The sequence below is a fragment of the Aulonocara stuartgranti genome (assembly GCF_965226115.1).
Source record: "Aulonocara stuartgranti genome assembly, chromosome: 9".
NCBI lineage: Eukaryota > Metazoa > Chordata > Actinopteri > Cichliformes > Cichlidae > Aulonocara > Aulonocara stuartgranti.
This window is the reverse complement of record NC_138960.1, coordinates 11248501-11274098: the sequence shown is the minus strand read 5'-3', so window position 1 is coordinate 11274098 and position 25598 is coordinate 11248501. Positions and strand designations below refer to the sequence as shown.

The window sequence follows — 25598 nt, the reverse complement described above, 5'->3', positions numbered from 1 at the left end:
ACTCTGTTTGTGGTTAAAATGACAAAATATTTGTACCGACAAAACAAACATATTCATTTTTATTTATAGGGCACTGATGCAGACGCAGTGTTGGTCCTTGAACGTGCCAGCAGAGTGACGTCTCTCTCCGCTGCTCTGTGCAGACCGCTCACCGTCTGTCTTGGAGTGGGTCACGTGTTTTCCACCAAGTTTCCGTGTTTACAAAGCTCGGGCTGTTGTGGCTTGTCGGTATTCAGTTTCTGAAGAGGATGCTGTGCGGTCATGGCGTTTTTTCTGGCGCAGGAACGAACTAAAGAAAGGTTGGTGTTCTTCCACCTTCTGTTAGCGGGTGGTTATTTCCCTGCGAGGTTTTGTTGGGAGCTGAGCGGCAGCAGCGGGCTGTTTTTCCCCCGACTGTGGCCGCGTGTCATTGCAGCGTGAGGCAGGGCTGCTTAGCTAATGAGGCAGAGCTCCACTGTCAGCTGGGGGATGCGGTCTAATTATTGAAGTGGGCTCTGGTCTGCGGTGCAGACCGGTTACTTTTACCCAGAAGGTCCCGTGTCTAGAGGGCAGTACAACAAAATGACGCTTAAGTGAGAGTGTGGAGGATATAAAAGACTGTGACAGAGCTTTAAACTAAAGCAGCTGCTTTTTCCAGCAATTTCAATTCTGAGCCTCCTAATGGAAGCGGCAGACCTTAGCACATGATCTATGCTTCAAACTGACCACCAGAGTGAGCTCTTAAAAGCTTTGAAACGATCTCCTGCGTGGTCCCAGTCTAGAGCAGGGCATTGAATTTCCACAGTGCACTTTGATACTCAGCATGCTGGGCAGGAAAAGGATGAGGTCACCTCTGAACAATACAGGATGAACAGTTTCTTCAGCGAGTGTGAAGAAGTGCTTTGTACGCACTGGTGACTCGACTCATTAGAGCCTGTCTGATACTGGAGTTTTGGACCTCAAGCTACCACAGGCCTCTGCTTCTAATGTGTTATGTTCGGTCAGGGAGATGAATACAAACAATTACATCAGTCAGGATCCAATTTCATCAAAAATAAGCTTTCTTCTAACAGTCTGGTTAACATAGAAAGCATTCTTCTGTACTTAAAAGTCAGGTAGGATGTGGCAATTTAAATCATGTTCAGTGACACTAAGGAGACCAAAGTGTGCCAAGGAAATATCCCCCTAAACCAGGGGTGTCGAACTCCAGGCCTCGAGGGCCGGTGTCCTGCAGGTTTTAGATCTCACCCTGGGTCATCACACCTGAATCAAATGATTATTTCATTACCAGTCTCTGGAGAACTTCAAGACATGTTGAGGAGGTCATTTAGGCATTTCAATCAGCTGTGTTGGTTCAAGGACACATCTAAAACCTGCAGGACACCGGCCCTCGAGGCCTGGAGTTCGACACCTGTGCCCTAAACCATTGCAGCACCACCAGCAGACTAAACTATTCATACAAGCATTCATCCATGCATGGAGAGTTTGCAGCTCTTGTGTAAATTGTAGCCTCAGTTTCCTGTTCTTAGTTGACAGGAGTGGCACCCAGTGTGGTCTTCTGCTTCAAGGTGTGGCGTGCTGTGTGTTCAGAGATGCTCTTCTGCACACCTTGGTTGTAATGAGCAGTCATTTGCATTATTGTTGCCTTCAGAGCAGTCTGACCATTCTCCCCTGACATCTGGCATCAACTAGGCATTATCAGCCAGACAACTGCTGCTCACTGGATAGTTTGTTGCTTTCAGACCATTATCTGCAAACCCTGCAGATGTTTCTAGATTGGGGCAGATGCCAGGAGAGTAAATGAGGTCATTTGGCACTAACAGTCATGCAGCACTCAAAGTCGCTCTTTTTCTCCCATTGCGATGCTCAGTTTGAACTTGAGCAGATAGTCGTGACCATGTCCTCGTCCACCAAATTGCTGAAATGGGATTTGTTAATTAGACATTTGTGTTAACGAGCAATAAACAGGTGTACCTAACAAAGTGGCCACTGAATTTAAGCAAATCACTTCCTTTTTTAGTGACACATCCTTCTGCCTAATCTGATAACTTTTGCTTTCAACAAGCAGCAGTTCCACATAAAACCTTTCAATACCCTTTGTCGGGTTTGTTAAAGCTGCGTATGTAGAAGACTGTGAGCTGCACCGGACTGTTTCTAGTTCCTGTAGGTCCAATTACCAAGCTGATGTTTTTGAAATGTCTTTATTGGATTTGTTGTGAAATATCAGTTGGGAAAATATATATATATATATATATATATGTGTGTGTGTATGCATGCATGCGCGCTAAAACATTGCTCTGGCATGAAGTAGCTTCTTAAATATGTCAGCAGTTAACTCCTTTCAATACTTTTAAACATGTTAATGCAAGTTGAGCAAAGGAAGTGCATGCCACGGTTTCTAAATCCACATTACTGCTCACAGTGGTTTAATGTATTGATTGTCAGTGCAGCAGTAAGCAGAAATATTACACACTTAAGCTGCAACATTGCTCACAGCTGAATAATCAACTATGAGGCTCTCTCTCTTTTAGTGGTCACAATTCTAGCCTACAAAGTGACTTTATTTACATTTTCTTAGATTATTTAATGTGTGTAATCCTGACAGAACGCAATCATAACATGATGCATCAGCACTGACCAGAATCTGCAGAAACTTGCTGATTCTAAGATTCTAAATGTTTAAAAAGTGCACCAAAGAAAGTTTTCAGCAGGATGCATCATTGCCTGGAGTCACACTTATGTGTTAAAGAGCCACATTTTCCCCTTTATGTACATTAATAATGTGTTGTTTACTGTTAATTTATTAATACAGTACTTTTTTAAAAAATCTGGTGATTTGACCCCACCAGTCTAACCCCACCATTGCTCTGATGTTTTCTCAAGCAGCTGTTTGCTCCTTTCCAGGTTTTCCCTCTTGCTGCTGGATTTGGAGGAATATTATTTTGAACAGCACACCGCGTACCATGTGACAAGCACTTTAAAAAAGCAGAGGTAAGTTGGACAATTAAAGGCAACGCTTCATCAGCATCTAACACCTTAAATCGCTGCACCATGGAAGTACTTTATAAGCTTGAGTACAAACCGTGCCTTCACTTTCCTCCTTTAGAGGAAAGTGAAGGCACGGCGCTTGCAGAACAAAAAGCTAAAGAAGTCTCACACTTTGAAATGCTTTTCTGTTTTTATTGGTGCTATCATGTACTCATGTTTGTTTAAAGCTTTTAGGGTTGATGGTAGTTGCTCTGCCTTCTGAGGAACAACTGTTCAAACACCATTTAGTTCTGTGATGAAGGCTTGTGTAAACTTTTTTTTTTTTTTTTTTTTTTTTTTTGATCAAACATTGTGAACTTTTCAGTGATAATCATGTCCTGTTACCTACCTACTGAAAAAGGAGTGAACAGTAAATACACAAAACACCACCTTTGCTTTCTTTGTCTCATTTTGAAGATTTCTGTCCTTCAGGCCATTTGGACAACATTTGTGCCATGTAGCTGTTTTCATTTGGTTTATATTTGGCAAATATGTGATCGAGCTGTGGGGCTAACGCTGGCTCTAGGCTGGATGTGAGTCAAATTCTGTTGTTTAGGCTAAACGTTTATTGCCATGTGGGACGACTTTACACTGTAGCTCTGCTCTGTAACATTAGCCTTGAGACCCATCAATTCAAAGAAAAAGTAATCTGTTGTTTGAATTCATTTCCGGTTTTGTCCCCCCCCCCGAAACACGGCCGATTGGGGGGGAAAAACCTGGGAAGGAAAATTGATAGAGGTTGCTAGCCTGTAATTAGCATATTTCTCCTAACATTTCAAGATTTTTTTTTTTTTTTTAGTTTTATAAATGTCTATTGACTTTTTTGTGCAAAATATTTACTCTTGTTTGTTTTGCCAGGTTTTTGTGTGTTGTTTTGTTTGTTTGTTTTTTGGGGGGTGGGGCTAGCTATTACTTAACAAGCTAACATCAGCTTTTTTCTTTCCAGAAAAATCAGAGGTTCATTCAAGATTTGTTCCAAATCGATCATATTTGATCCAGAGGAGCTTGCAGAACCAATTATAAAGGTTTGTTTTTATAACATTCTTTAAAAAAACAAAAATAAAACTACAACCAATAAACATTGTGGTAATGCTGCTAGCTAAATTTAAAATTGTGAATTTTAACATTAAAAAATATACATTGGTGTCACAGGCCTGTCTTATCTTTGCTGGGAGATACAGTTACCATTATGTAGGCAGGCTGGATATAATGGAGACAGCCTTGTATTGTACATTGTTTGTTTTTTGTGTACAAAATCTATGAATCATGGATTTTGTAGTTTTTAATCATAACTGCTCACTCTGCTTTCAGATTCCTCTGCGAGATTGCAAGAAGATTGAGTTTGTGGAGGAAGAGAAGAACTCTTTTAACAAGTGAGCACAGTAATATCTTTGGTGTTGCATGTGCAAGTCACATGCTCATCTTTACTCAGTTTGACAAACCGGTTTGTTTACTTGGAGTGCAAATGTAGCCCAGCTGTACTTGAAAAGCAGTTTTGTAAGTAGCATCTGCAAATGATTGGGCTTCATGTGATTTTTTTGAAAAATAAAAACGTGTGCACTACTACTTTGGATGCGGCACATGCTAATGGTGATTATTCTGTTTTATTAATCTTAAAAGTAATTATAGTTTTGATGTCATAATTCTTATTATTTACTATCTGATTTGTGCATGTGCTCACAGACCCGGACCATCAGCCATATCTATTCTCTCCAAGCAGGTGAGTTATGGAGTTATTACTTTTGTAAACATATTGTTCTTCAGAGAGGCACCAGCCCTCGCAGCTTTTTCTCTGTAATATATGGTATTTGATTGTTCAGGTTGATCCTCTTTACTTTCATCCTGTCTTTTTTGTCTAAGGCTACGTTCACACTGCAGGCGAAAGCGCATCAAATCCGTTTTTGTTTGACCCTATGCGACCCATATCCGAACATGGTATGCCAGTGTGAACGGCACAAATCCGATCTGGGTCACTTTCCTATGTGGTTCTGAATCCGATATATATCCGATGTTTTAGAAGCGACTGCTGTTTGAATGGTCATGTCGCGTTAAATCCGTCTTTTACGTCACTGACACAAGACAGACGCCAATTATCAGTGCCAGCGAAGACATCGCGAACGCTTCCTGGCCATCCAGTGTAGATGTTAGTCAAACTGTTGGGAAGACAGCGTGAACATTTTATTTGTACTGTATAATCTGCAGATTCTGACAGAAATCTGCAACTATCCTTTGAAGCACCGCTCCTCTCTAAAACAGCAATAAGGATAATTATTAGGTTATCTACATTATTATGTAAATATAAAATAACTTCAAGCAAAAATTGGGAAACGTAAAGTCCGAAGTCTTTATATTAAGGGCCGTCATTCAAACAATACTGTTTGCTCTGGGTCTAAACAGAGCGCGTTGTGTGTGATGTCTTCTTTTGCGCATGCGGGCCGCTTTGAGCGTTCACACTAGAGCACGTTTGCTGTCATATTTTATTTGTAGTGTGAACAAGCAGACGACAAAAACGGATTTGATCAAAAAATCGGAATTGCGCTTCAAGACCTGCAGTGTGAACGAAGCCTAAGTAAATCCACTCTTTCGTTTTCAGGTGATATACATCAAAGAAAGCAACGTTATTGCGCCTTACAGAAATGAAAGGGTGGGTGAGTCAGCTCAGCATGAGTGTCTTCTGTTGTGTATTCAGAGACTTGTTTGTGCTTAAAATCTGGAATGTCACTGTCTCACAATAACTGCTGCTGGCTTTTTCTTTTATTATGAAAGGGTGAAAACGGAAGGTAAAACTTTCTTACGATGAGTCAGAGCCCAAAGATCACAGCCTCTGGACTCATGTGCATTTGTTGGATCCATTTGAACACTATGCTATATAATGACCAGTGTAAAATTCTGGAATGATTGTCTAAAAACACTGAAGTACATTTTTAGGACAAGATCATAAAACCAGTGTGTCATTTTATTCACAAGAAACTTTCTTTTGTTTTTGAATAAACTTGTCTGATCACAGGAAGAAAAGACGCTGACCTTTCAGTTAGAATTCTGCAGTAAAACAGAGGATGTTGTCCAGACGTTACTTCAGGTATGTCGCTGGTACAAAACAAAATACTGTGGGGGGGAGTTTTGTGTCACGTGCGCGGTGTGAGCTGCTTTCATTCCCTTTAAAATCTGTTAAATTTTGCAGCTCCACAGGGCCTCCTGTCTGGAAAAACTTGGAGACCAGACTGCAATGGTAAGTCAATCATTACTCTCAGTCCACAGTAAGCCTCGAAAGCAATGCCCCACTTCACACACTGACAAAAATCCACATCATAAAATCTAAATAAAGGTCCAATTTGTAGTGGCTTCATGCCACAACAGTGTGGTCCATCTCCCATTTGTAGACCATTCCTCAAAACCCTGAAGATGAGGAAACGATGAAAAACAAATGCAATGAAACAGTGAAAGTCTGTTGCACTTCCTGTATTTGTCCCCTCTTACTCCTTCCTCTTTATGACCTTTAATTAGTTTAAAATTGTAAGTAACCATTGCGTAACCAAAGACCAAACCCACATTTCCTTTATTTCTAGATTGCTGCCAATCTACAATCCCGAATGGCGAGGTCATCGTTTGACAAAAACTGGTATGTAGATGTCAATCAGATGAGTCTTTATATGCTTTTTCCTAACTTTATTTTTAAGCCTCATTGGGTTTGTGTTATGCGTGACTTAAACTTAATATAGTGATTATTAAATAAGGTTTAGATGTACTAGAGCGTGCAGCCAGACAGGACTGTGGTTTTAATGTGCTGTGAAGCTTTCAGAGTGTTGCTGAAAACCCTCACATGGAGTGTGCAGTGGAGATGGTCATGCCTCTGGTGTGCAATCCAGGCCATGTCTGCGTAACAGATAAAAACCTCTACTTCCAGCCTCTCAATGGCTATCCGGTGAGATGACAAAGCAGGCAGTGGGAATGGTGTTGGTGTGGCTGTTTGTTCAGATGCTGAACACCAGTAATGTTTCCCAAACAAATGAATTGTAATTGGTGTGCACGTCCTCTCCCTTCAGGAAAATGTGATTCAGATAAAGCTGCACAACGTCAGGAGAATCTACAAAAGACGGCTTGGTCTTAGACCCCTGGTGAGTCGCAAGTGCTACTAAAGGTAGCTTTAGTATCTTTCTTTACTGCAGTTTATTTGGATGATCTCATGGGTTCATGTGTTCGGTCTCCCTGCTCAGGGTCTGGAGGTATTCTGTTCTGAGAATGACTTCTGTTCAGACATATACCTGAAGTTTTACAGCACGACCGACAGAGATGAAGTCTACTACTACATCGCAACTTTCCTGGGTGAGACGATACAAGCCTATTAATAAATGTCTGATTTATTTTATCACTTCTTTAAAATATATTTTGCTCTAAAAGCCTGAATTTGTGGCCTCTGGGTGCTGTTTTCACACATGTGCTGTACTCCTGAGCTGTTTCTGTCAAGAATACACAACAAATTGCTTTAAAATCTCTTTAGGATCTTTTTCTTCTTTTGTTTTGTGTTCATACCTAAATCCTAAGAAAGATCGAATGTGTACCCATTAGGATACGGATTTGTTGGTGTGCGGGACTCATACATGCACAAAAAATTGACCACACAACATGCAATTAATTTGCACAAATGTCTTTGATACGCTGCGCTGAGATGGGGGTGACTCTCAAAGCAGAGCCAATGAGAATGGATAAGGATTTAGAATTGTTAAACTCGTATTAATTCTCGTCCGTACTGTGAACCCAATAAATCTAAACCAAGTGGAGTTTTTCAGAAGTAACAACGTGTCCGTCTTGGACAATCTTCAATACAGCAGTGTACCATGCTGCTTCCATTTGTGATACTTTGTTGATCATGCAGCAGTTCTGTCAGTAAATTATCAGAATCACGACTCGCTTGTTTTGTTGAGATTTATTGAACAAATTGAATGAAAGTTAACCGACCAGCAGTAAAGATGCAGACCCGTACAGATAGCTCCAGTCTGTGCTGCGTGTTGAGAAGAGCATCTGCAGAAAATGTTTACACATGATTACACGTGAAGGTGTGCAGCAGTGCACTCGCAGACATGGCTTTAAACAATACTGGATATAAGTGAGATCTAAATGTTCAAGGATTTAGGAGCAAACAGTGTGCCACTGGTAACCCTCAGCTACAGCCATCAAGTGATCACTAAATAGTCCAAAGCTGCAAGTAAACCTGGTTTCTGTGTGACGCAGAAGCAACATATGTAAAACTGCTGTTGTCTTTATAAAGCAGTGCCGCTGATGCTTCATTCTCGGTGATTAACGGAACCACGTACCTGTGCTGTTTTCGCCTTTCTCGCTTAGAAAACCACGCGATAGAGCACACAGCAGAGAGCTACATGTTGCAGTGGCAGCGTGGTCATCTCAGCAACTACCAGTATCTCCTCCACCTCAACAACCTGGCTGACCGCAGCTGCAACGACCTCTCGCAGTACCCCGTCTTCCCATGGGTCATCGCTGACTACACCAGCCCGCGGTTAGGTGGGTCCGCAGACCTTTGCCGCTTTCTCCTGTCAGAGTGATGGTGGCTGAGATTTTGGGTCTTGCATCTTTGTAAAGATGCTGTAGTTTCTCACTGTCGGTACTTCGCTTTGTTTCTCAGACATGACAAATGCTGCCACATTCAGAGACTTGAGCAAACCTGTGGGAGCCCTGAACAAAGAGCGACTGGACAGGCTCCTGGTGAGACGACTGCCTGATCGTACTGTTTGTTTTTGCTGACAAGTTCCTTATTAACCACAGAGCTCTCCTCTTCTCCACAGGCTCGATACAGAGGCATGCCCGAACCTAGCTTCATGTACGGCAGCCATTACTCATCTCCAGGCTACGTCCTTTTTTACCTGGTCAGAGTTGGTATGTCACACAGTTAACATTACTTATCATCTACAGGACGTGTGGAACCAACAGATGTTATTTTTGTATGTTTTATAACTCTGAGGTTTAGCCTGCTGGTCACCTAGGTGACACAACAGTCAAATATAACACTACAGTTAAAAGCACAGCACAACACTTTCAGTCTTCATCTTGATGATGCTTGTGCGAGTCAAGCAGAAGTTTAAAGATCAGTCAAATGCAAAATTGTCACAGTAACTGTGACTCACATTGTGACTCACGGCCTTCAGAAACTGCACACTGACATTTTGGCGACACATAAGTCTGTTCTCCTGATTACATTTGCTAATGCTTTTTGAAGTAACAGTAATGATATAATGATTTCTGATCTTTTAAATTCATTTGCTGTCCTCTAACTGCAGCTCCAGAGCACATGCTGTGTCTCCAGAATGGCCGCTATGACCACGCTGACAGAATGTTCAATAGGTAAATTATTTCCCCCGTTGTTTTAAACGTTATAATGGTAAAGTACAGAAATTTGCCCACTGGCTGATTTCTTTGTCATACTTGCATGTTTTAGATCAGGGTGTCAAACTCCAGGCCTCGAGGGCCGGTGTCCTGCAGGTTTTAGATCTCACCCTGGGTCAACACACCTGAATCAAATGATTAGTTCATTACCAGGCCTTCTGGAGAACGTGTTGAGGAGGTCGTTTAGCCATTTAAATCAGCTGTGTTGGATCAAGGACACAGGTTTAGAGGGGTTTATTTTTGTTTCTTTGTTTGTTTTTTGAAAAATAACATTGTGATTATCTCCAAGACAAAAGCTTAACTCTTTTTGAAAGGTTTGAGTCTCATTACATCTGATCTAAAACTAACACAGCATTTCATAAAGACAACACCGTGGCAACAGTCAGACACGGTGGTGGTACAGTGATTTGCTGTAACCATGACTTCAGCTCTCTACCAGAAACTGAAGGAGAATGTCCAGTCATCAGTTTGTGCTCCGAAGCTCAAGAGCACTTGGGTTATGATCTGAAACACACCAACAAGTCCCCCTCTGAATGGCTCACATTGATCGAGATGCTCAGCGTGACCTTCATGCTCAAAAACCCTCAAATGTGGCTGAATTAAAACAATTCTGCAAAGAAGAGCAAACCGAAGTTCCTCCACAGTGAAAGACTCGTTGCCAGTTGTCACAAAAGCTTGATTGCTGTTCTTGTTGCCAAACGTGGTAACCAGTTATTAGATTTATGGGGCAATTACTTTTTCCTCATTAATAATTATTTATGCATTTCTAAGGGACGATGTACAAAACATTTATTTCATGTGAGAACAACACTGAGAATTACCAGCTGACATTGGTGCAGGTTTACCTACAAGCTACTTTATACTAGCAGGTAAATGTAAACAGAGCTGAGAAGTTAAGCTCCTCCTAACTCTGACTAAAATAGTGCTAATCAAAGAAGTTTGACACATAGATGTACATTTATCTGTGCACACTGATCCAGTTTAATCATGTGGGAGGAATGGATCCTGGATAGGTGTCCAGCCTATCACAGGGCAAACAGAGAGAAACAGTCATTCATGCTCACATTTACATGCACTGTTGTACAGGAACAGCATGCAAGCAGAGTTTGCAGTTTGTGAATACTGTGGAAACAAGTTTGAACACGTACAGTGTTTTCTGGTGAAGATGTGAATGTTGTATTTCACACTTTGAAGACGTGTTTGGTGACGTGTTGTGGTTTCTTACAGCATAGGTGAGACGTGGAAAAACTGCTTGGAGGGAGCTACTGACTTCAAGGAGGTAAAGCTATTCGTCTATTATCTGGTGTTGATGCTGTTTCTGTCGAGGAATGTCTTTCTTGACATGTTGCTTTTCCTCGTATGTTTGCAGTTGATCCCAGAGTTTTATGGGACAGACCCCAGCTTCCTGGAAAACAGACTGAGTCTGGATTTGGGCAGACGGCAGAACGGAAGTTTAGTTGGTGATGTCGTTCTTCCGCCGTGGGCCACAGGTGAACTTCCTGTCGACCGGCTGTCTGTGTGTCTCTGTAATATTAGGAGTCACGTGAGGAAGTAAGGGTTGCTGTTTCTTCCTCCAGATTCCAGTGATTTTCTTCAAAAGCACAAAGCCGCCCTGGAGAGTCAGTATGTGTCTGAACACCTTCATGAGTGGATTGACTTGGTGTTTGGCTTCAAGCAGAGGGGCAGTGAAGCTGTGGCGGCTCACAACGGTAACATGACCAACAGCTACTCTCAGTACAAGAGGCACGAAAACATGCCAACGATTAATATTCATCTCATCGTTTTCCTTTCTAAGTGTTTCACCCACTGACCTATGAGGGCGGGATCGACTGTGACAGGTACAGAAAAGAAAATCCAACGAGAATATTTCCAAATGCTCATCCCGCCTCGTTGGCCTAACGTTTCCCCTCTGTCTGTTTGGCAAGCATTGAGGACACCGATCAGAGAATCGCCATGCTGACACAGATCCTGGAGTTTGGCCAGACGCCCAAACAGCTGTTCACCAGCCCTCACCCTCAGAGGATCACCCCGAGGTTTCAGAACATTACGCGAAGCTCGAGCATCAACTCACCCGACGCTGAGCTATCTCCAGGTAACACCGCACAGCACGGGAAGTGTGTGAGAGCCCTGCAGCTGCAGAGCTTTCTCTTTCATTGTTCAGGCTTAAGTAGCTAATAACACGATGCAACGGCAGCTGTGAGAGCTGAGCAGTGTTTCTAAAGCCCACACAGTTATGTGCTTCACTACTCCTCTCTGGGAGGATGGTGCATGTCTCAGTGAGTGAAGCCAATCAACACAAACTCAAGATTAAAAAGAGTCACAAAACGATGAATTATTAATTTACTCCTGTTTTTTTTTTTTCTGGTTTTACTGAAGGAAAAAAGTTTCATTTATGCACTTTCAGCTATATTAACTGCATTTTAATGTGTTTTGATATATAAAATGTTTTTCATAACCATAATAAGTTAACATGTAGGCCGGATCCCTGTGTTGTTTTGCAGCCTCTCAGGGCGAGGACTCGTCTTTCGAAGATCTCACCGAGGAGAGCAGGAGGTTGGCCTGGGCAAACATGGAAAGTCTGAAGCCCGTTTCCAGCCACAAGATCCATAAAGAGTGAGTCAGGAGCTGCTCGGTGGGCTGCAGTTACAGCAGAGTACAAATGTAACCACATACAGCAAAAGTGAAAGCCCTGCCTCAAAAATGAGGAAGTGAATTCAAAGAAAGCAGGTAGCAGGCAGCTGCAGGAGCTCCACACCCCTTCAGAAACTTAATACTAGTTTCAGGACTACTTCCTTCAATAACAGACTGCTGTGTTATTCTAAACAAATTCTTCATTTCATGTGTTTTTTTTAATATACGTGTATATTTATGTTTTTTAAGTAACTTTGTTTCTGCTGTATGTGCAGAGCTGTGACAGGCATTGCTGTGTCTCGAGGTGGATCGGCTGTTTTCTCCACATCTAAAGGTTTGGAAAATGTGTAGACTGAGAAGAAATGTAGACGACTCGGATCTACTTGGAAACTCATTTTGTTTTCTCTTTAATTAAAAAGCTGTTGAGCTAAAAGGATTAAGAGAAGGATGAATTACGGTTTGCTCCGTTCTGTCAGTGGAGACGTGTTTCACGCTGACGCCTCTCGCTCTTTATTACAGACTCGACACTTAAAATGTTTTCCAAAGAGCTGAAGGAGTTCCAGAGAAGCATGTCGTTCTCTAACATGGTACGCTCGCCCGTTCAGCATCTCCTTCCTCGGATCTCTTCTCCGAATCTGTTCCATTTCTCTGTAAACAGTAAACCGCTCGACTGTTTTTCAGGCCTTGTCATCGTGTTTGATACTGGCGGACAGTAAAACGGTGGTGTGCTCTTCGTGGGACAACAATGTGTACGGACTGTTTATTCATTATATTTAACGTGGTTTTCAGAGAGTTTTGACGGCTTCTCGCTGACCTGCACGCTCCTCTCTCTCAGGTATTTCTACTCCGTCCCGTATGGCAGGCGGCAGGATACGCTGATGGGTCACGATGACGCTGTCAGTAAAATGTGCTGGTTTGAGGACAAACTCTACACAGCATCCTGGGATTCCACTGTTAAGGTAAAGTATTGTCTCTATAACCCTTTTCAGACATGGGACATGTTACAGTGCTGGACTAATGAATTTACTGAAGGGAGAGAGCTATGCAGTATTTGTCATATGGACCAGATTGGACAGTACATCACATGATGAATAACACACGAGGTCCCTTTACTAATAAATAAGGAGGCAACATCGTAGACACATCAGACTCACACAAACGGTAAAATGATATCCTGAAAGCTTTCCCTGGACAGGAATGAGAATACTGTTATTGCATCGTAGCTCGCACTCGTGCTGTGATGACAGCTGAGAGTCCGGCCTGGTCAGGCTGCATGAAGCTAAACCTGGGTGCTCGTTCTGAAAAGAAGCCGGCTTGTTTCAGTGCCAGCAGATGAACGCAGACTGAGGAAGACTAAGGACTCCATGTCAGAGAGAGGATGAACCTTTAGCGTTGTTTTCTGTGTGACCTTCACAGGTGTGGGAATGCAACTCTGACAGCTTTTCCACTCACAAGAGATCCCAGTTTAATTTGCTGGGTGAGTTGGAACATGATGCTGGGGTGAGTGACAAAACCGCAGCCACAGGTTTCATCAAGATCTTACAAACTTCATGTGGATTTAAATGCATCATAGTAACGCTGTGTGCATGTGTTATTGTTGGAAAGACTCTGACAAATAAAATGTTCATATTTGTCAAACACTGAGACATTTTAGCAGCGTTAAAAACATACGTAATAAAAACATGTTTGCTCTCTAACATTCAAATTCAGGTGAACACAGTCAGTCTGAACCCAGCTGGGACTTTGCTGGTGTCTGGATGTAAAGATGGGGCCGTCACCATCTGGGACCACAGCAGCCAAAGGACTCTGCAGCAGATCCACTGCCACAGTGGGACCATCCACCAGACGGACTTCAGTCCTGGTTTGTGTGAACGTGGAACTTTGATCACCTAAAATGTTAAACATAAAATTCAGATCTGCTCGTGGAAGCGTTGAGTAAATAATTCCCTTAAGCTTAATGTTTGTCTCAGTACAGTTAAAGTGCATGTGGAGAGCACTTCTTCAGCTTTCTTTGAAGCGGCTGTTGGCTGCTTGATTCTTCTGTGTGAATCAAACAACCCTTTACTGCTGAGCAGGAAGAATTTCTGTTGAGAAATTACAACTCCCAGACTCATATGTATTATCCAAAGACGTGTGTGATTATACCACTTTTGCATTCTCAGATAGCCGACACGTTCTCAGCGTTGGAGCCGACTCCTGCATGAAGGTTATCGACGTCCAGACGGGAATGGTGATCTCCTCTGTGAAAGCTGAAGAGGAGCAGAGGTTTTCCTAGCAATCCAGAACTTTGTATTTCACTTGTTTCTTTGTGCTATGTTCAAAGCATTTAGCAGCATGTTTGTGTGTGCAGGTGTTTCTGCTGGGATGGAAACTGGGTGCTGTGTGGTGGCCAGTCTGGTGACCTCCTCCTGTGGGACCTTCTTACCAACACAGTTACCAAGAGGATCCCTGCACACTCAGGTAGAGCTCATCTTCAGTAATCATTGGGTGGAGTTTTTACCCCCGTTTTCAAACTTCTGCTGCTGCTTTGTTTATTGGCTGTAAAACCAGCAACAAGAAGGAAAGACAATCTGCTACATTTGTGGTTTTATTTACTGCCAGTTGAACGAATTGGCAGGAATGAATAGACAAATTTACCAGGAACTTCTGCTAATTCATTGTCCTGAATGACCCTGAATCATAACATAAAGTTGTTAGTAAATAACAGAAAATGGTGGGCCGGATTGGAGCCTTTGCTGGTCGATTCTGGTCCCCGGGCCTTATGTTTGACACCCCTGTCTCTAAAGTATTGGTCAGATTTCTGTGAAACTTGCACAGAATAAAAAACGCACAGTTCACTAATTTCCACTAAATCTGTAATATTTGATTCAGAAGATGTCACTGGATGCTAATTTGGCTAATATGTTTGTGCCACTAATGTAGTAAAACCTTAAAATGTACATGCGTTATAATAAATGTATCAATTAATAACAATATAAGCTAAGGAATATTATACATAAATCCATGTACACACAGGTGCTGTCACAGCCATGTGGATGAGTGAGCTGTGCACCACAGTGATCACAGGTGGAGAGGACCGACAGATGATCTTCTGGAAGCTCCAGAGTTAAAGTTCCGTCTCTGTTGGGGAGATAAAGACTCCCAGTGCAATATCCTGGACAACACAGGCCAAGTATCCTGCTGACTGCCTTTGAAAGAGACTCACAAAGGACTTGAGACATGCTGAAAACATACTCTAAATGTGCAGCATCTCAGAGGAGTTGGCTCTGAACTGTTTTTAATCCAAAACCAAGCAACAGGCCACACGCGGTTGTCTTAGTTTTCATTGATGTCTGCATCTTGGGAGAAAATGTCTACTTACAGTTTCGTGCATGAGAGACGGAAGCAGAAGTGTACGTGCCTGATTTTTCACTTCAGTTTTTAGCCTGTTATACATGCATACATACATACATGTGGACTTTGCCTAAATTTATTAACTGTTAAACATCACGTAGCTAATCTCTTCCTAACCTCCCTCCACAGCTCCCTAAAGGATAAAGCAGGTGTAGTTGGTGGATGGATTGTACCTTGTTTTTAAATAAGCAATCATGTTTCAGTAGCTTTATATGAATTTTAATTTTGCAGTGGATTTACAGTGTCTGTCAGAGCTTTATGGTGCTCAGGTTTTATTAATAAATCATGGTTGCCTCTAAAACGTCTCCTACGGATCATCCTGTATTTTGCAATATTTCCACAACAAAAAAAAGTAAAAGTTTAGTAAATGCTCATGCTTTTGGATTTCATGTCAAGAGGAAAGACAACTTTAATCAATATATCAGAGGTATTTTGGTTATTTACAGTGTCAGTGATGTTTGGACATCCAACAAACACTGGGGCTAAACCCAGACTACCCAGTAACAAACAGAACCATTTCTATATTGATATTTGATACTCTTGGTTACACCTCTTGGTCAAAATTCAAATAGACTACAAGTCCAGCAGCTCAGTTAACAGTTTAAAGGTCACTCAGCCACTAGGTTGTGCTCTTTGCACAGAGAGAATTCCAGTCAGGGATGGAAGAGCTTCGCATCACCCTGAACACCTAATAATGAAACTGAGGATAATTTTTGCCTTTTTCTTTTTTTTAATATATAAAGTCGATCATTTGCATGACACAAATTTCAAACAGTTGTCCTCTCCTGTTACAGACGGTTCTGTGTATACTGATGAATCTGCAAAGAGTGTGGGGGAGATTATTAGTGCTTTCCAATCATAGCACTTTGCTGCTTCCAGCAGACGTTTGAACTGAAGAGTATCAGGTCACATAAACCTCTGAATCACAACAGCTCTTCTGGTCGCTGTAGACCGGTTCCATTATGGGTCTTTTGGTAGCAATGGAAAAGTAGAAGACACTCTCAATAACACTCCACATCCACTTCCTATTTCGTCTCTTCCATTTTCTGTGGACAAGAAGACAAAGTGATGACAGGACCCAACATCACAAATACTTTAGCCATCAGTGCTTTTAAACGGCCTACAGCAGAACACGCTTCCCCACATCACGTTTACCTTGAGTTTTTTTATATTTGCAAAAGCTCTGAGTAGCTTGGGCGTTGGTGGCTTTGGTGCAAACAGAGCCAGTCCTTTCTGCTTCTCCTCATTACCTTTAGCAGGTACAGCTCCTTTGGCTTTGACTAGTTTCCTTCACAGTGACAAAAAAAAAACACCACATATTTCTTAAAAGGATGCATATTTAAATTTCATTTAACGTAATGATTTGGATGGAGGTTTGGAGGGTATATGATACTTTTAAATTTGAATGAAAATACGGTTCCTGAAGCACTAATAAGCGGCTCACCTGCCCTTCCTGGCCAGCACCTTCTCAGACTCCGGGTAGTGGACGAGGATATCAAACAGGTCTTTCTTCTCCAGCACAAAAAGGTTAGCGAAGCCGTGAGCTTTTACATTGGCTGTGCGCCTGTTTCCTCCATCTTTAGCAGACTGCAGTAAACTGTGGTTGGATAAGCAGACAAAAAACAATATGGCCTACTACTATGGCCAAAATAAAGCAACACAACCACTGCGCAATGTACACAACTTCACAAAAGCAGCATTAAAGACGTGATAAAAACTGCTAGGATTTTTTTTTTTTTCTTCTTAGATTATCTCCACCCAAAGTTAATGTGACATCATCGTAACAAAGGTTTCACAGCATCAGCTGTCCTTCCTGATGCTGCAGACTTGCCTGATTTCCCCAAACACGGAGCCGGCCTTCAGCGTCACAAACACAATGCTGTTGTCGGGTCCTCCCACCACCTGCACCGCTCCACTTTTGATGATGTACATCTCTTTACCGATGTCACCCTGCAGAGGACAGATCAGCGCAGTGACACTCAGCTCAGGTCACCTTGTTGCTTCATGATGATCAGCACAGTTCAGAAATATGTTGCTTGCTACTTTGTAGCCGTGTCGTTACCTACAGACATGTATACACATATGTATGCACCAACCTTCTTCACAACAAAGTCTCCGGGTAGATAAATGATTGACTTGAGCCTCAGTAACATGTCCACTAACATCTGCTGGTCACAGCCCTGAAGGACAGAGTGTAGTGAGTACTGACTTTCACTGAATCACAGAAGCTCTGCTTTGCTTTACTCATCTCTGAAAGCAGCCAGCATAACTTCATTACACTTCACTACAGTTCATTATCCGTCCACTCACACGCCCTTTCTCTAATACACTTTCTATGGTACTAGAGTGCTGAAGCTTAAGCAGCCTCACCTGGAACAATGCAATCTTCTGGAATGTGGCAAGGTTGATGTCCACAGCAATGGCAATTCTCATCACCAGAGGCATCTTGTCCAGGAGCTCGGACTCATCTGAGAAGGACAGACAGTGTGATTCCATGTGAGCACATTCCAGATTTTTAGTCTGTGCATTTTTGCGGCTCATTATTAGTCATGCTTGAATCCTTAAGGAATGGCTGAGTCTTTTTCATTACCTCAGCTGTAACGTCAATTCATTTCAGCTGCATTTTGTTATATAGCACCAAATCATAACAGCTGCTGTCTCAAGATGCTTTATATTGTAAGGTAAAAACCTCACAATAATACAGAGAAAATTCTTAACAATCAAACACCCTATGAGCAAGCCCTTGGTGACAGTGGGAAGTAAAAGCTTCCTTTTAACAGGAAGAAATCTCCAGCAGAACCAGGATCAGTGGCCACGACTTGTTTTCTTTTGTTTGTTTGTTTTTATATAGAAATGTATTTGTGTGGATGAATATTCCCTGTTCCCCATTTAAACTCATCAGCTTCTTCCGGTGAGGACACAACTGAGAGGTATACATTTCTCACCCAGCATTCCCTGAGCTGCCCAGGTGTAGTTGTACCAGGTGCGGACTCTGTTCTGGACTAGCTTGGGGATCGTATAGGTGTTCATGTAGGAAACACATCCGTCCATTGACGCCCGGAAGTATGTCTGAGCTGCTGTAGCTGCTCCTATGACATCTCTCATCTGAAAGAAAGGCAGAAATGTAAAGTGTCACAGAGAAGTCATAGATATTAACAGGTGGAATATTAACATTGAAGAATATCCTCCTACCTGTCCGATCAAACTTGAGAACACAAAGACACCAATAAAGAAGTTAGCCATCTGAAAGGAAATCTCAAAGGTGGTTACAGGTTCCGGTAAACCCCCGATGTTGATCAGACTGCGAACTGCAAAGTAGTAGCAACGCAGGTACCTGCGCAGGGACAGGAGTGAGAAGACAGGAGTTATCCACAGCTACAGACGGCATGTCGTAAATCTTTTAGTTTACTGGGATCAACAGGAGCTCTAACATGGTCCTAAGAGACAGGCCAAGAACTTTAACCCTTTCATGCATGAATTATAACAACTTCAATCAGGATTGTTTTCACAAGTATTTTTATTCATCTTTAGGTATGAAAAAAAGATTTTTGAACTTCATTTTTTTTAAACATGTAGTTTTTTACATGTCCACTAAGGTGGACAACTGGCTGACCAGTGGGTGGCAGAGTATGTAGTGACACATCAGTGTCCAATGTTTATGTGCAAGTATACCATCAACACTGACACCAATACAAGAAAACAGCCTTTGAATAGCTGTGTCCACTGTAGTGACCACTATGCATGAAAGGGTTAAAGAACGGCGTTACCACAGATGAACATAAAATATAAACATTTTTAAATACAGGACTATTAAAACAGAACAATACGAGTTCTTTAAACTGAATTCAAAAGTGAGCGATGTCAGTCAGGACTCTGTGTAAGTCAGCCGACGTCACTCAGTGAACAAAAAGTCAAGAGCAAGTCACTCTGTCAGCATCAGTATGGTTAAACGTCCTCAGGAGCGCCGCATTTGATTTGCATAACGCTGAAAATAATTATTAATATCAGAGTTTAATCAATCTGCAGTTAATTAATGGACATTATTTAGATTTGTAGCTCCCAGCTAAGATGAATGCCAAAACACAATTCTTAATTAATATTTAAAAAAAGGATAAAGCAGAGCTGGTCTTTGTTCAGGAGGTACTCTTACAAAAATCACGGAGCATGCTGTGCACGTTAGGATACAACAGAGGGCGCTGCTGATCTCCCCAAGCACACGCAGCACGGTAAATAATCATCTTCATCTGCATACTGCATACCAGCAAGCAAAAAACATGTGCATATGTGTCATTAAATAATGAAATAGATTTGGTTTTGGAAACACCAAGTTATAATATTCTTGGTAATGATGAAACTTTTGTTTCACCGTGTCACAACATCGCTACATAGACACAGCTTGACTTGGCCTTGTTAAGCTTTCCTTTAAATAGAGAACCCCTGCTTTCTGCTTTTTGTTGTTTGAGATTATTTATACACATCTCTCTCTGAGTTTTAAATTGTTTCATTAAAAGGAAAAATGAAATATTTTCTTTTGAAATGACATGTTTCAGTTCCACGGTGAACTCCAGAGTACAGTGTAGAACTTTAGGTCCCAAACTGGTGTACATACGCTGTGCCATTCCCGTCATACACCCATGTAGTTGTGGCAAGACCCTGGTGCACTGAGGCGACGTAGTAAGCACAGGCGTTGAGGTGAAGCATGAAGAGCAGGTAGCCTGTGGTGCGGGCAACTCTGTGTCAGAAAGACAGAAATGGTGACGCTAAAGCTACAAAACAGTGACACCATGCGATTCACGAGCAGTCACCTCCAGATGTAAGCTTTGGCCATGACACTCTCAAGTCGATCACTGAACTCAAAGAAGGAACCAATCTAAAACACACAGGGGGAAAAGTAAAGGAACTTATCAGAAAATGTAATGGAAAAAAAGTACAATAAAAAGAAGTTAGCATCCTCCTGCCTACCCTGATGAAGCGGTTCAGTCGGTAAAACGAGGAGAATTCAAAGTACAGGCAGAGCAGGTCGAAGGGGAGGATGCTGATTATATCAGTCTACACGGAACAGAATACAAACATTTGTTAAACTTTGGATTTTGCTGCAAAGCTCACAGATATGAAAGAAGAATAAAAACTGGTTCAGTAAAAATATAAATATAACAATGCAAACTTCTAACTGCAAAAATGTGGATAAAAAACAAATGCAGTGTCACCATCTATCCATCTATCCAAATCTATATATTTAATGTTGTACCACTTTATAATACGGTCTGCAAAAAAGAGAGAGTAGAGAAAACAATGAAATAACTAGATTGTAAGTAAGTGTAAGTACTGGTGAGTCATTTTAAGAAAGTTTTGCATGACTTCAGGTATTTTACTGGAAAGGAGACATAAAATATTCTGTAAGTTATTTTTATGTATTATGTAATTTCTTAGTAATATTGCACAAAAACAAAGAACATTTCCCATTCTTACATTGCAAGAGCACTTTACAGTCTTTATCACACATATATTAGTAAGATAAAAGGACACGTGAAAAACAGAACATCGATCGTGCACAGCAACATAATGAATATTGAATAAAGATGTAAAAAGGTAAGATTAATCCACTCTATAATACGACCCACGCCCCAAAAACTACAGCGTTTGTATGATGTAGAAAAAACGTTTTCTGAAAACTTACCATGAAATTGGACACAACTTAAAACTGCTTATGCAGTACTTATATTTACTTAAACTACAATCATTTCTTTATTTCCTGCAAACACTTTAGTTTTAACTTTCTTGTTCTAGTGTGCCTACCTGTCAATATTTGTAGGTACATTTAATTACAACGTAATACCAAATAATACATCTTTAGTCGCCTTTAGTGTTATAAAGTGTTTAATTTAATTCAAACCATTTAATAAATAGGATTTTATTTATTTATTTCTAATATATGCTCATTTCATGCCAGTGCCAGTGCTTGTTGTTTTGGACATTAAGGCACTCATTTATGGAGTCTTGGATTTGGAATATGTGTAGTTTGGCTTTATCTTGCTGAAATAAGCAAGTACCACAATTCCTGACATTATGTTAATTGTGTTATTTTTCAGTTGTTGAACAAAACTGTACTTAACTGGAGTACTTAAGTAAATGTATTTAGTTACTTTACACCACTGGACACATGTTCTCACCTTAAATTGATGTGATTTTCGATAATGTAGCTTAGTCAAAGCTCTGTCTTTCTGCAAGCAACAGAAGTGCGAAAGTCAATTAGACTATTAAAATGTTATCAGGTACATGTGACTGAGTGGTTTGTGACTTACAATGATGTCTCCAGCTTTGACAAACTGAAGGCGAGGCTGCCAAACAATGATGTCTATTATATTTACAATGTCGCTAAGAATGTCGAGGAATATCCAGTAGCGGTTGGCAGTTTCACTGTGGTAAGGGAAAGCCAGCCTAGCGGAGCAAAACCAGACGTTGTAATTGTACGCCAATGCCACGAAGCTCAACCAGGAAATGTACCGACGATCTGGAGAGAGAATGACAGAAATGTCTGTCAAGTATTTAAAGGCAAATACAAAAAATTCATTGAGCTTAGGTGTGATGCTTACCTGTGAAAGGATCAATGGTGGTCCCCAAGATGACATCCATTTTTTCCTCCACTGGATGGAAGAGGACGTCAAAGCAGGAGCAGCTGATTTGTGGGAGGATCCTTTCTTTCTTCTTGGCCTCCTCTGCCAGTCTCTCCTCCTCGGCTTTCTTCTCGGCCTCCAACCTTTTCTCCTCATCTTTTTTCTTCTTCTCTTCTGCCTTTTTGGCCGCTTCCTCCGCCTTCTTCTTTTCTGCTTCTTCCTTGGCTATGCGCTCCTCTTCCTTCAGTCGGATGTAGTCATCCTTTCTCAGAATAGGTGCTAAAAGGCAAAAAAAGAAGCATACGATGACTTAAGACATTAGTTTGCATGTTGTTGTTTTTCTCTCTAAGCATGCTGGCTTGTTTTTGACCACACTTACTGACAGGTGGTGTGACTTCTGGAGATGTGGCGTAAGGGTCTATGGCCTTCTCTTTGAGTATCTCTGTGCGTTCTTTTAACTTCTTGGCTAAAAATCGGATGGTGTCGTCTGTGTAGCGGGAGTAGACAACAGGTGGAGGAGGCGCTTCTTCACTAAAAACAGATAAATTAGAATAAAACACGCAACTCATAGCTTTAGGTAGACACCGGGAGAGACGACAGCAGCGCTGCTTTTCCACTTGTTAAACAGGCATTTGTTACATTTCTATGACATTAATATATTTCCTCAACATTCCCTTAAAATTCTATTGAAGCAACTCCAGCTTGCATGAGAACACAGGCAGATCAATCTCAGTCACAAATACCACTATAAGCTCCTAATCTTCTTTCCTCCTTTATGTGTCACATGCTGCAAGTCACAGTGTTATCACATCTTGAAAAGTAAGTGTTGAAGGTCTCCAGAGACCTCTCTCATTGGGGAGGGGGTGGGGACTTTGTGGAGTCATCAGTCCTTACTGTTAGATACCTGTTAGATATACCTGTAACTATTCTTGTCCTCAAGCGGCTCAGAGTTCATGAAAACAGCAGAGCTAAAGGAGAGCCAAGTTATTCTTAGTACAGTTAACGTGTCCTGGTGCAGTGCCCGTACAGGGACAGCGTAAACTGGGTTGTTCTACAGATGCCCCTAAATGCCTCAAATGTAGGCAACTGGTTGCTGTGAATACTAACAGACACGCACATGATGTTAGAGGGTGTTTGGAGAATGAAACCAGCTTTAAAACACTCAGGATGTGTTTGATTTACTTTCATCTGTAATTCAGGGGGTTTAACAAAAGTATTACACTAACTGTTTAGGAGTTGCAGCAAATTTTTTCTATAGTCTCCCATTTTCAGATGCTTAGAAGTAATCAGTTAACCATAATTTTAAAATAGTTTTGTTTCTAAGACTGGTCTGGATGTCGTCAAATACCTTGTTTTTGCCCTTGAGTTGCTTTTACGGCAGCTGTTGCTTGTTTGTGTCTCTCTCTGTATTCAGGTTTGTATTTAAGAACTGAAAAGCATGCTTGGGTTGAGATCAGGGGACTCACTTGGGAGTTGAAGAATAGCTCATTTCTTTACCTTGAGAAGCTCTTGGGTGTCTTTTGCAGTGTGCTGTGGGTCATCATCCATTTGTGCAGAGAGTATAGCTCTGAACACTTCATCCTGCTACTTCTATCAGCAGCCTCATCGCAAATAAACACTAGCAGCCCAGTTCCACTGCTAGCCGTACATGAGTTGCTTCTTTCTTTCTCCATACTTTTCACTTCCTATCATTCTGGTTCAGCTACCAAATACAAGCTCAACACTTAATTAATTAACTCCAGATATTTGATCTGCTTAATTTGTCACGAAATAATGGAGCTGAGCTCATCTGGCCATGAAACTGCTTGCCAGTCAATTGTCCAATTACATTTGTGATTCTAATGATGGAGGGTTATGTATAAAAATGGCTGTAATTACAAAACTAATAACGTAATAATTGCTAATGCCCTTAAATAAGCCGAAAAAGGAGTACAAGCATGATGAATTCTTACCCTTCAATGTCCTCTGGATTGGCAGGAGCAGCAGTGGGAGCGGGAGCAGCAGGTGCCTGCGCAGGAGCTGGAAGAAAAATATAACATCATTCTTTAGCTTTTCATTTCTATGACTGTTACAGAACCCCCACTGAAAACCTTCAGATTCTATACTGTAGAAAGATATTTAAAAAACAATTCAAGTGCAAAGTTCAACAACCAGAGCAGCATCATGCACCGCATGCTTATTTGACATTCAGCCCTCTATTCTTACATATCCCGAGGGATGCTGTTCGTATTTTAAACCACTGGTACACGAGGAAAAGATCACCACAGCATGAAGGAAGGCTGTTTCTTATTGCTTACTTTAGTACAGCAGTGGGAACCTAAACTTTCCCAAGACAGTGCTCACTGTTTGTGATACAGGATCAGCCAGATGACACCAATCCCTTTGTCTGTGATTCACAGAGAAACAGGGAGCAGATGGACAGTCTAACAATCCACTAAAAGACACATTTAGTGAATCTACAGCAAGGCCAGAGAGTGTGACATATAACAGAGCGAACCAACACCTCTCACATCTGTGGACGATGGTACATACTGACCAAAAAACATTCCCTTCAAACCACTTGACCATCACCCTAATAACAATGTAACTGAATGTGGAACTCAGCTCAGATAAACACGCATCTCACCTGTTTTTGGCTCTTCTTCTTTCTTCTCCTCCTTTTTCTTTTCCTCCTCTTTCTTTTCCTCCTCTTTCTTTTCTTCTTCTTTCTTTTCTTCTTCTTTCTTTTCCTCCTTTTTCTTTTCCTCCTCTTTCTTTTCCTCCTCTTTCTTTTCTTCTTCTTTCTTTTCCTCCTCTTTCTTTTCTTCTTCTTTCTTTTCCTCCTCTTTCGTGGGCTGATCTTCTTTTTCTTCTTTCTTTTCTGGCGGCGTTTCTTGCTGTAAATTTAAAACACAGGCAGAGGGAAGAGAACAAATAGCAGTGATTAGCCTGCCAGTGTAGTATCAACCTGTGCAGCACCAGCCTATGTTTTGAAGAACCAGTGACAGCTCCTGTCCATGTTAGTGTCAAGCTGCCTCAGAGGCTTTCACCTCCTGTTGTGTATTTTAATACAACTCAGTCTGACAAGCTTGGAGAAGCCAATGAACCTGATTAATGTTTAATTTGAATGGTGTGTCCACTGGATGAACACAGTGTTTGTCAACTTAAAATAAAGGGAGATTTAAGCTCTTACCGTAGCCGGTGGAGCCGGGGCAGAAGGCGGAGCGGCAGCAGCCTGGGCAGGACGAGGCTCAGGAGCCCCGATCAGCTTCTTTAACCTGCTGAACATGGCCAGACAGAAAAGAGTCTGACCTTTCCACTGCTTCTTCTGCAAACTTCTTTTTTTTAGATGTTAGGTCTTTGAAAGAGTACCTGAACTGCTTGTTGTGGAGTCTTTACCTCAAACCTGAACAGCAGACTGAAGCAAATAAAATTCTAGGAATCAGTAAGTCCCTCTAGGCACTCCCCTTTCTCCAGGAGCCAACAGCAGCTCAACGAGCTGAGCCGACAATCACTGCCAGCAGAAATAATGGGTCTCCTGGAGTTGTGAGCACAGCCCAGAAAGAAGACTTTTACCAA

The 25598-nt window shown here is 41.6% G+C and overlaps 2 protein-coding genes across 2 annotated transcripts; one reads left to right on the top strand and one right to left on the bottom strand.

The window, feature by feature from the left end:
• The first annotated feature begins 141 nt into the window (after positions 1-141).
• On the top strand, positions 142-15727 carry nsmaf (neutral sphingomyelinase (N-SMase) activation associated factor). The gene is made up of 31 exons (XM_082546992.1): positions 142-299; positions 2884-2970; positions 3953-4031; positions 4318-4379; positions 4690-4726; positions 5600-5650; positions 6014-6085; positions 6188-6235; positions 6573-6625; positions 6799-6928; positions 7050-7121; positions 7221-7329; positions 8347-8523; positions 8645-8724; positions 8805-8895; positions 9297-9360; positions 10630-10681; positions 10772-10892; positions 10980-11111; positions 11198-11240; positions 11328-11494; positions 11904-12015; positions 12309-12367; positions 12553-12620; positions 12715-12782; positions 12869-12992; positions 13450-13533; positions 13744-13894; positions 14196-14298; positions 14384-14493; positions 15049-15727. Exons 1-31 carry the CDS (start codon positions 262-264, stop codon positions 15141-15143), a joined length of 2739 nt encoding a protein of 912 aa, XP_082403118.1. The 5' UTR covers positions 142-261; the 3' UTR covers positions 15144-15727.
• Positions 15728-15815: 88 nt separating this feature from the next.
• Positions 15816-25489, bottom strand: cngb3.1 (cyclic nucleotide gated channel subunit beta 3, tandem duplicate 1). Its single transcript, XM_082546994.1, has 18 exons — positions 25213-25489; positions 24667-24916; positions 23993-24059; positions 22420-22571; positions 22020-22319; positions 21729-21937; positions 21597-21647; positions 20389-20475; positions 20232-20296; positions 20036-20158; positions 18619-18760; positions 18372-18531; positions 17797-17894; positions 17523-17606; positions 17258-17376; positions 16871-17023; positions 16582-16714; positions 15816-16472 (listed from the first exon to the last, which is right to left on the bottom strand). Exons 1-18 carry the CDS (start codon positions 25306-25308, stop codon positions 16452-16454), a joined length of 2310 nt encoding a protein of 769 aa, XP_082403120.1. The 5' UTR covers positions 25309-25489; the 3' UTR covers positions 15816-16451.
• Between the last annotated feature and the right edge of the window lie 109 nt (positions 25490-25598).